The sequence below is a fragment of the Hermetia illucens genome, chromosome 2, assembly GCF_905115235.1.
Source record: "Hermetia illucens chromosome 2, iHerIll2.2.curated.20191125, whole genome shotgun sequence".
NCBI lineage: Eukaryota > Metazoa > Arthropoda > Insecta > Diptera > Stratiomyidae > Hermetia > Hermetia illucens.
In genome coordinates this window covers 7530712-7542544 of record NC_051850.1, presented here as the reverse complement: position 1 = coordinate 7542544, position 11833 = coordinate 7530712, and the positions used below count along the sequence as shown (strand labels likewise).

Sequence of the window (11833 nt, the reverse complement as noted above, 5' to 3'; positions counted from 1 at the left end):
CGGAACACCACAAAGTATTTCGTCATGGGGCGAACATGGCTCTAGCCCATCGATTGCATTCACATTCGCACCTTCCTCATCTCTCCCTGTCTTAATCTGCACTGAATCCGCCCTACCATGTCGTTCACTGCATTCCAGCTGGCATGTTAGCATTACCCCAATTATATTTTCCGGTGCTAGTGTTCCTCCCAATGTCTCCTCTAGACTCTTTCTTTCCTCAGCGAATCTAGGACAAGGGAAGAAAACGTGCTCTGGTCCTCCGGAATACCGTCACAGCTGGTAAAGTTGGGTGTGTTGTCCAGTTTAAATCTATAGAGGTATTTACGGTAACCGACATGCCCCGTGAGAAACTGCATGAGATCATAGTTCATCTCACCATGTGTTCTCTCCATCCACAACTCGATGCTGGGTATCCATTATCGCCCCTTTTTCGCCTGTTCCAACCGCTTCGTCCAAAATGATTCTATAACCACAGCACACTCTTAGGGCAGTCTTTCTATACACCACGCTCATCTTTTGAGCATTGCATGCGGTATGTAATGTAGTTGACCAAATTGGCGCTGCGTAAAGCAGTATAGAACTCACCACTCTAGCTATAAGCAGTCTATGAGTGCATCCCGCGCCCCTAACATTTGATATCATCCTTGCCTGGGCCATGCCAACATTGGACGCCTTGAAAGTGCTGCTTGAAATTCAGCCTCGCATCTATCGTCACTCCCAAGATATTTAATCGTTGGCTTTGAAGTGATGATATGCTGTTTCCTTACGCCGCTTAGTGATAAGCGCCACCTTTGTTTTATCATCCGCGAGTGCAAGACCTGCATCTTTCAGCTAGTTCTTGATAACAGTGATTGCTTCGTAAGAATATAATTCCACATTCGCCAGATCTTTTGTAACAACAATTACCGCTTTGTCATCGGCGTAACCCATTATTGTGGCCTCGCTAGCAACTGGGACGTTGGGGACATCATTATACATGATGTTCTACCATAGCGGTCCCAGAACAGAACCCTATTAAACACCCGCGAAGACAATGCATTCTTTGCTTCCTTATCTGTGTCGTACCAGAGTCTTCTATCTGTTAAGTAGCTGTCGACTAGCGCCGTTAAGCAACTGGGTACCTCATTTGCCTTTTTGAGCTCGGGACACTTGCCGCTTCCGGCAATATGGCTGCGGTCCAGGCTCTCCTTTTCATCACACAACATGCATTTGGGATCCTTGTTACAATCCCGAGCAATGTGACCTGTTTCACCACAACGTCTGCATCGGCTAAACCAATCAACCTCACTTGTGCACACTCTAGCTAGATGTCCGTACGAGAGACACTTGAAGCATCTCTTCAACGAGATTTGCTCTCTAAGCCGACAGACTACCCTATCCAATACGGACCTTCCCGACATCCAGTAGCCTGCGCGTTACTTCTGCTGGCCTTTCTAAGGCTTACAATGGATGCTTCCTGCAAGTCGTGCAGCTTGAACTGCTCCGCTAAGGCAAATTTCCGCCTTAGAAGTGATCTCATTTAGGTCCTGGCATTGCTGATGCTTTTGAGCCCGCACGGCAGCACTTTCCCTAAATAAATTTTTGACTTGGTTGTAGAAGCCTTCGGCTTTGCTCTCTTCGGACCTTTTCAGTTCCAGCATGAGATCTCCCTTTTGATTCCTCCGGATCCTGCTTACAACCCCCCCCCCCCCACAAGGTCCCTGGGACCTCATTCCTCATTATCTCCTTCTTCTTTTTTGTCTTCTTTGGTTCAACCTCAATCCAACTGTCGTGTACCTTTTGAAACATCGGCTCCCTTGGTGTTTTAGGCACTACTTCATCGCCTACCGGGGTTTTAGGTTCTTTAAGCAGGTGGTACGCCTTTTTGTTTTTTTGGGAACCTGTTGAGTGAAAAGGGCAAAGGTAAGACCCTTCCGAACTCAACCTTTTATGGGATGGAACTTGGGACGTCCTATTTTTATCAGGGAGTGGTGGACGTTGAGAGAAGATTTTTCCTCCCAGCCAGTCGATTAATTATTGAGAAAACTTGGGGGCCATGTTTGAGGGATTCGAGAAGTTTTTTCTGGAATGCATTCAGTTCGGATCTAATAGTTCCATTAATGGACAGGTTTTCATTAATCTCGGAGAGAAGACGATAATCAGCGTTGCATCTGTTACGTAATTGGTGAAATAATCGTTTCCTTCCTTACAGTATTCTGTTCCTGTTGCGGAGTAAAAGGAGGGTTGAGGCGGAAAGGCACCTGTATTTGTATTGCGAATTTTGGTTTTGAAGGCAGAGGTGGATTTCCTAATTTAAATGGTTAGCTCCTCATTGGGGTAAATTTATCCAGAGGAGGACCTAGCGCTTTGGAGACGTCGCGTTGGAAATCGTCCCAGTTTGTCAGATTGAACTATCTGTATTTGTGTGGATGAGGAATGGGAGGGGAGAATTTGCTGTAAATGCATAGAAAGACTGTGTGCATGATTGTCAGAGTGAGCTGCCAGTGAGGAACAGCTTGTGACACAGGTTGAGAGATTGGACGAGATTATCAAGCCATCTAGGAAGGAGGACCCTCGTGGAAAAGTTGGTACTCCCGCATTAATGATGTCCGCGCTAAGGAATGGACCTGACTGGAACCAATCCAAGATTGAGTCGCCCCAGGTTACATGCCTGAAGAAGAAGCGTCAAAACTGACCGCGATTTTTCCAGAGTTCGGACAGAATGCGAATGAGGCGACGACCTGTACAGCCCGGGAAGTAGAGGAAGCCTATTAAGACTCAAAGGACGCGAGCACCCCTGAGAGTGACAATGTGATGGTATTGGCTTTGAAGCCCGATTTGACTAGGATTGCGGAATGTATGGTATCCGGGAACGTGTAGTCTGACATTGGGAGTTTCCCCAAGTTGGTTTCATTTAGGAGAGCAAGATTGAAGTCAGTTTCCAACAGGAACTTGTGAAGAGCGAAATCTTTGTCGTTTGAAATGAGCGAATTAATGTTGAGTGTGAGCACCTTCATTTTGGTTGTATAGTAAACTCAAAAATTATAAGTGCGTTTCGGGTATAACTCCAGGCGGAAGACGAATGTAGTTGCGATAGAAGTCAGAGATTGTTGTCCATAGGGAGAAGAAAGAAGGAGTGGAGGAATATAGAAGCGATGAAGAGCTGAGGGTTTCGGGCCTTACTCGGGCGTTGGCAACTGCACCGGAAGAAGGGGTTAGTGAGGAAGGGATGGTCCAGATGGAATAAGGCTGAAGGCCAGGCGAAGAGTGACGAACTGCGGAGGGAGGAGGAAGAACGGAGCAAGACGGGAGTGCGGGTAATTTTTAGCTCTCTCACTCTCTTTACGCTGAGTAACTGAGTTGGCCAGAGTTTATGAATTTAAGTGGCGCCGCCGATTCCTTATCGGCGTTGTCTTGGACAGTCTATCGAAAACAATCCCTAGAGGCATCTAGGACCGCGCATTTGACACATCTGGGATTCCAGCCGCAACTTGAAGAAACGTGAGCAAATTGTTGGCAGTTAAAGCACTGAGTGACATCCCCTTTACTGGAATTCACTCAGTTTTTTTTTTTAGTTTAGGAACTACATTGGCATCTGCCCCAGAATCTAAACTCAGGCGAAAGAAGCTTGAAGTTGGTATCGTTGGTCTGTGACCACAGGGCGGAGAGCCTTCAGATGCGAATCGGCGTAATCTGTGCTAATTCCACGCTGCCACGTCGTCAGAAGTGTATTCGTGTGGGGAAGGAGGATCCTCTAAGAATGAAGGTTGACCTCCTCTCTTCTTGTGGTGAAAGAATGGCCTTCTAATTTGGAGGCCTTGATTAATTGAAAGAGTATCTTGTGTGTGTAAGGACAATTGAACCGAAGCCAGAAGCCAGAAGGAAGTTCTGGTCGCAGTTGATGATGATATATGGGCAGCCTTCGTTAATCATTTCTTCGGCCGTAATGGCCTTGGCGGCTAGATGGAGGTTTTGTATGGGTTTGTCAGAAGTGACTTGGACGGCTTTATTTGTATTCGGTGTTTAGGGTGTTTAGTATTTATTTGTCACCGAATGAGACGATGCCGGACTTTCGACGCAGGCTTGATGCTCTGGAGGACGCTATCTTGGGCACAAAGGGACGGATCATGGTCGGAGGTGACTTCAATGCCAGGGCACTTGAATGGGCCATACTTCACCCTGACTCCAGAGGGAAACAAATTCCTGAAATGGCGGCGAGAACAGGACTTATAGTACAAAACATCGGATTCACCCCAACGTTCCTGCGCCCATGCTTCCAGACGTAACCTTCGCGTCGAAGGCACTGGTGCTGCTGGTGGACGGGTGCCAAGTTCTGAAAGATTTCTCAGTAAACGACCATCAATACATTGACTTCGAAGTGGTTAACACATACTTCAAACGTGCGCCAAGCCGGTGATCTTTCTCTGCGTGGAACGTCGTTAAGGTGAACACTGGGAAGTTTGTCGAAATTCTTGGAACAGATGAAGCCGCGTTGGAGACTTCTCCTAGGGGTGATAGCGGATGGATGACTGCTTATGGTTTCAACCTTGCACTGGAAAAAACCGAAGTAGTCATCCTCACTAAAAAGAGAATTCCGACCCGACGCGAGTCGATAATCGGGTCAAAACCAACGGTAAAATACCTTGGTCTGACTATTGACTCAAAGATGAGCTTTTTTGAGCAAATCAGAACAGCAGCGAACAAGGCTGCAACTTTAGTTTCGGCCTCAAATCGGTTATTGACAAATATCGGGGCCCTACGTCTAGCAGGCGACTTCTCCTGGTGAGCTCAACGCAGTCTGTCCTGCTCTACGGCGCAGAGGTATAGAGAGGAGGCATGTCCTTAACGTCTCGCTCAATTATAGAGACGAGGAGCTTTGTGGGTGGCTTCTGCGTGCCGCACTGTCTCTGAACCAGCCGTGATGGCGATCGCGGTAGTAACCTCTTCTTACCAAGGAGCGTAAAGCCATATACGAGCGCAAGGGAGAAGAGCCAAACGACCGGTGTAGGGGCGCATGGCAGGAGGTGCTTGAACTAACAGTTTCCCCCTCTCCCCTCCCGTTGGTGAAAGGAGTTCCCTGATTTGAAGGCTCCGCAAGGCGGGTGAGTTCGTGCACTAGCCTGAAGTAATGTGGCAAATGGTTCCAGGCCAGCTCCTTGATGATAGAAATGTGTTTAGTTGGTAGTCCGAAAACGTACCATTGCGGAAGTCCAACACTCTGTGCGTAAATACATTCACCTACCCTAGCCCAAAAAAAAGAAAATATAAGTTACTTGGCCATACATCCATGCATGGCGGGACCTAATATTATAAATTCTAAAGAACGAAAATGATGAATTAAGTGGAAAATATGAATATTTGCAATATTTATTCCAAATTATGACCCTATGTGCCACATTCCTCGGCGCCACAATTCATCGTAACCAACCGATACGTATCCGCAAATTTTATTCCCCTTTTCGAGTCAAAACACACAAGAAAAACATCTCCCTCTGAAATATACCCATATCGTCTGGCATAGTCCACTCCAAATGCAATACGATCATCCAATTCTTCCACCCACTCACAAACAATGCTATCAAAGAAAAGGATAGGGATCACATTCTTCCATACCAAAAGTCTCCTGGCAACAGTCTCGTCTCGGACGGTAGCAATAATTGGGACTGTTACCCTATTCTGCGAGAGCTTTATTGCTGAACGTCCTGTGTTATTAACCATTATCACGCACGAGGCTTTCTCAAAAATCACATTCAGGGCCACCTGTCTGACGAGCATATCGTAAACGGAATGTTCACGGGGCACAAAAGTACAACAGTATTCCAGGCTTTCGTCGTTCATTTCAGGATAACTGCGACGTATTATCAACCGGACATCTATTGAAGACACATTGTTAGGTAGGCATGATGGTATGACCAAACAGTCCGGATAGACCAGAAGATTTCGACAAGCTCCTCGGTCCTTGGGAAGTTGAATGTGTTCCCGTTCGATATAGTTTGCGCTTCTTAACATGAACTTCCCTGGAAAATGTTCAGGATTACTCTAGGCTAATTTTGAACTTCGCACTAACCTTGCATAACACAATTGCTGACTATGACCTTATCAATAGGTGTGGCTTCCAAACTGTTGCTATCAATCCATATCCCGGAAAACTCCGGGATAATCTTCTGGAGAACTGCTTCGTCCACATATATTTCAGGTTTAATTTTCCCAATAATAAACATTCGTCGTTGGCTTGTGGCCATGAACCATTGGATATATTGGCAAACATTGACATTATGAGCACAAGGACATATTATATAATCGCAATTACTATTCTCCAGGATGAAGCTAATATCTTCATCTTCCTCGGTGCTGATATACTTCCCGAGTTGGCTCCTTTCTTCGGGAATAAAAACTTCCATTTTCGGTTTCAGGACATCAGCCTTTGTTACGCGGCACACTAAACTTTTCAGAAGCACCTCCTGAACTTCCACTTCAATGCTGCATCCAATTTTAATTACATCCTTCGGGTGGAAGCTAAGAACATAGTCCGTGAAGTTCACATAGATAACTTCATGAGATCCTTTAGCACTGAATCGACGGTCGGCGGTTAAGACGATTTTAGAGTCACGATCTAGGTAGATTCCGCTGGACCCGTGATTTAATAGACCCGTGGTGAGTTTACAGTTGGTCAGTTCAGCGAGCATCCCTATTTCAATGTCCATGTAAGCGTTCTTTTCTATCGTCCTTATAGCGCGTTCGATGCATCTAATAGTGCGAAGATGGCGTTTGCGTGTGCCATATTGGAGGTTGATGATGAATATGGTGATGCTGTGCTCTGGAGTAGAGGGACCAGAGTTAACTCTCACTATATACAGGAAAACTCAAAGACCTACGTGCATACTCAACTATCTTCCGATAATCATCGAACCCATAGTCCAGCTGCATGACTAGTTTCGGGAAACAATAGTACTTTTTATACTTCATAACAGACTCCTTTGAATCCATCTGAATAAACCAAGGAGTTTCCGCCTTCTGGAATTCGTTGCTAACCTTCTGAATCCGGAAGTTCCGTTGGGCCACATGGTTGCGATTATATTCGATCGGCTGGCATTTGTTGTCAAACTGCTTCTCACCCCATTTATGTATAGTTTTTTGAAGATCAAGGGCAGTTTTCTCACAAATAACACATCCTGTTTCTACACATTTATTTGGCCAAGGAGTCTTTGCCGGAAGATGACGATTTAGGTAGTTACGGCAGAGAGCTGGGGGCACGGAATCATCGAGGGTGTGAAGACATGGTTGCCTTGGAGATAGCGAAGGCGTGGTGTTCAAAATGTCGGATAATTCGCAGGATTCTTTCGATGCGGACGCAGTGCATGGCTCCGAGACTGTGGTGGAGTACATGGTTAAGGATGAGTTTAAATTGCAGACAAGGACGTGGAGAAATAATTTAGCAGACAATAAACGTAAAGCAAAAATTAGGGCAGAGTGACATTCGAATTCACAGAGCCTGCTGAATGAGATCCTCTGGGCTCGCAATTTTGCCTCAATACGATGATTCCATTTTAACTCATTTCGACCCACCCGTCGAGTAAACGTCCGAAAACGGCGTTTTTGTTGACCGACACTCTTGAAACAGGTACTACCACTATCAGTGGCAGTGACTTGTCCAGAGCTGAGTGATTTAAGTACCTCGGATCAGTGCTCTGAGTCATTGATAAACAACATTATGAAATTTCTTCAACCATCACCACAATCTGGATCAAGTGATACTACACAATCGGTGTCCCTATCTCTTACGGATATTGAGGGATTATCTGAGAAACCCCTCCATATTTTATGAGACGCTAAAAAATCAGAGGAGGATAGAGCAGGGATCTATCTTTGGAACGCTTCTTATGTACGTCTATTTAGACTCAACGTGCCAGAAGAGTCGCTCCTGGTCGGTTATGCAGCTGATGTCGTGGTGATTGTTGCTGGACGCACTGTCAAACAGGGGCAAAGCAAAGTTGGCGACGGGTATGGGGTACGGGTATACGGGTGTGGATGAGTGACTGCACGGATATGGATGGATGAAAGCTCATGGTTTCAACCTTGCACTGGAAAAAAACTGAGGCAGTCATCCTCACTAAAAAGAAAATTTCGACCCTGCAGTCGACGAGTCGGTATTCGAGTCGAAACCAACGATAAGGTACCTTGAACTGACTCTTAAGCAGCAGTAAACAAGGCTTTAGCTGGATTTTCGGCCTTAAGTCAGCTAACAGTAAATATTGGTCGTTCTACGTCTAGCAGGCGGTGTCTCCTGATGAGCTCAACGGAGTCTTTTGTGGTATACGGTGCAGAGTAATGGACTAACGCTTTTGACAAGGAGGTATGCGGTTCTGACTCGACCTAAACCTATACCAGCTCAATTGGGGGTCTTATTCCTGTTAATTATCTCAGCAGTGCTCTGTGAGTTGAGGGTCAAAAATATATTCAAAGTATTGCCTATTTGCCGACCAAAAGAGATAGAAACTTGTGGGCCGGGAACCTGCACATTTCCAACCGCTATTGCTACCGAGACATCAACAATCCCTATATGGACTCGCCTCACGGCTTCGAAATTTGGTTATCGAGAACGGACTATGATTAGTTTCTGGAATGTGCGCACGCTTCTCCGCAAATACATTGAAGGTCCCAGAATATTCTTTTCTCCAATTCAAGCTAGAATTCCAGTGATATAGGCTAGACCTTTTGGGCCTAAGCGACGTGAGATAGTGGTGCTCTGGAGCGTACTCCTCTTCCTCTTGCAGCATTGTGCTTCTGTACTCTGGAAAACCAAGTCGTAGTTCTTACGGTTTCTTACGGAATTCTGACTGCAATATACCGGCCCAGGATAAAGAGTATCACAATTGAACAGTGCTATACACCAACGGAGGTTTCCGATATAGTGGAGAAGGATGCTTTCTACGAGCAATTATTTACAGTTCAGAAGAGGCTTCCTAAGGATGACAATGTGATATTGACGGGAGATCTGAATGGGAAGGAAGGCTCTGGCAACAAATTCCTTGAACATGTGATGGAGAAACACAATCTTGGTGACGGCAACGATAATAGTGGAAGGCTTGTGGATTTCTACAATTTCCACCACCTCGTCATTGGCACATTGTTCGAGCACAGAATATGCCATCAAGTCAGTTGGGTTTCAATTGATCTGCACCGTAATTAAATTGACTACTTTGCGATCAGCAATAGATTTGGGGGTTATCTCCTGGATATGCGTAACAAGTGAGATGCTGACATTGGCCTCGAAAGAGATGACTGAATGAATGTTTCTTACGTTCCCTTGTGTGTTGCGTCCGTCAATTCAAGGTTACGGAGCTGCGACAAACCCCAGTTTAAAATCGACCGCTTGTATGCTCTTTTCTCGGGTGCTACACAGGTCGTCGCAGATCGATGAACAGAAGGAGCTGAAGCCTCTGTTGGCTGCTGGTAGTGATGGCGAGCGTGACGCACACCCAGAAGTTCAGTGTAGTGCACGCCGTGGCAAAAGGGAATTTGCTATTGCACTGGTCAGTGAGGCGAAGGAAACAGCAGAACGCAATGATTTCAGAAGAGTATACCGTTTCACGAAAGAACTTGCATGTGGTTGCAAGTCTTTTAATGGTCCTTCCCTCATTTACGATGACGAGCGAAGGAGAAGTGGAAAGAGAACTTCACCACGGGTTTTAACCATATCATATCTGGTGAAACTCTTCCTCTTGTGGATGAAATGGTTTGTCACCATTGTATATGATTGCGGGCTATTCCTCCGAGTGGAAGAGGAACCATTTCGGCCATCAATAGTTTCAATCGAAATAAAGCCACTGGGCTTGACGGTCTCCCCGCAGAATTATTTATCGCTACACCTGCAGCTACTGCAGATCTGCTACCTCCACTCATACAGGAATCTTGGGAATTCGAGACCGCGAGACCTTTCCCAGAGAGTGGAAGAAGTGCCTGATCGTTAGAATTCCAATAGAAAGGGGAGGGGAGGTATCTGTGTCTTCCTTGCCACCATAAGGACATAAGGATTATCCTAGAGTGCATTAAAAAACATGTTAAAAGTTTGGTAGACAGAGGGCAGGCTGGTTTCAGCTCCGAATCCCCCTGCATTGACCACATCAACACTTTTCAGATCATTTTAAAACATTGCGCGGAGTTTAGCTCTACACTGCACCTGCTCTTCGATGATTTCGAGAAAACTTTCGATAAAGTGAACTGGGAAGCTATCTGGGGTGGGGCATTCCGGAGAAACTAATAGGTATTATTAGGGAGACATAGGATGCTGTAAAATATCACGTGCTGCAACGAGGTAAGATTTCAGAGGAATTTCAGTTCTAAAGAGGAATCCGCCCTTGTCTGGAGGGCGTGGAGGAATTCAATGGACTATGGGGTCTTTCCTCAAACACCTCGACTATGCTGATGACATCTGTTTGCACTCTCACTGGGTCGGTGGATTTGGAAAGAGAGGCAATACCACTAAAACCAAGGTTCTCAGTCCGACGAGCTATCAGCATAAATGAGCAGAGCACAGTACGTATAATAAGTAGTATCCAAACTCAGTGGCCCGAACTTGCGAATGCAAGGGGGGATGTTATTAGTTCACATCATAGGCACTAAACCACATGTAGATACTGCCAGATGTTGACGGCTTATGATGTGTACACATAACTTTCCCCAAAATATTCGCAAGTCCGGTCCATTAAGTGTGGGTACTGCCTATTAGATATACTGCGGTACAAATCATCGTTGTTTTCTGCCGACCATGGAAACGAACTTGACGCTACCCGACGCATTACAGCACTCCACCCGCCTTCGCTCCCTTTTCTACAATCTGGAAATGCAATTACGCCAACACAAACATCAAATTGGGACCCTATCTCTGCTAGTATTTTTTCCATGTTGCTATATGGGAGTAGCACATGAAAAATGACCTCCACTGTCATTCGAAGGCTCCATCTGCCTGCGCTTCATCATTGTAATACACTACGCTGGAAAAGCGGAATTGGCAGTTCATAAATCACATATTAAGGAAGAGCGGCAATCACATTGCTGGCTACGCCACGTAGTGGAATCCACTGCCCGCTGTCCAGATGACCGATGAGTGAGTCGCCCTAAGGTCAGTTGGCGCAGAACAGCAAAGAATGACTGCGGGATTTTCGAAACGTATCGTGGGGGGAGCTAAAGCGCCTTAGGGGTAACCGTGAGCGATGTCTCCTAGTATGGTTAAGGCGCTATATCCTACCAAGGGGTAAGGTACAGTCATGTATGTATATTGCCACCAGCAGTAGATTTTGCAGTTGTTGCTATTCATCGCACTCTCCCATTTGTATTAATGGGCAGAGCAACGAAGACGTCGATCAATTTATAGTATTTTAGTAGCGTTATCTTTGCTAGCGGCGACACCAAACTTGATGTCGCGCAACACATTAGCACCACCGAATTCTTCTTCATTGTTTTGTTCAAAGTCTGAGAATGAAACTGCCTCAACACTCACATCAACTTGAGGTTGTTCCGCGCCAATGTTCTTTCATGGCCTAACTAACTGGAACTGATTTCAACCGGGATACCAAATTCTGCGGGAAAAACCAGGCCCCCGGTGAAAATTATACGGGTCTGGTCCTTATCCCCTTTTATTTAAATTTCTTTGCTGGACCTCCCTAGATAACGTCTAGCCCGGGGGAATTCCCTCCTTTCCACACCCCACACAAAGGGGAGGACCCCTCTTCAATCCCGATAAAAACTCATGATGGTCACCTTCCCTTCAAAAATGATAGCTCCTCAAAGTGATTTTTGTTGTTGTGTTGAAGAAAAGGAAGATTCTCTCTCCCTAGCTCCGTTAAAAGATTGC

The 11833-nt window shown here is 45.8% G+C and overlaps 1 protein-coding gene across 1 annotated transcript; it reads right to left on the bottom strand.

Annotated features, from left to right (window-relative positions):
* Positions 1-5286: 5286 nt before the first annotated feature.
* On the bottom strand, positions 5287-7492 carry LOC119647560. Its single transcript, XM_038048553.1, has 4 exons — positions 6855-7492; positions 6047-6796; positions 5650-5996; positions 5287-5295 (listed from the first exon to the last, which is right to left on the bottom strand). Exons 1-4 carry the CDS (start codon positions 7363-7365, stop codon positions 5287-5289), a joined length of 1617 nt encoding a protein of 538 aa, XP_037904481.1. The 5' UTR covers positions 7366-7492.
* Between the last annotated feature and the right edge of the window lie 4341 nt (positions 7493-11833).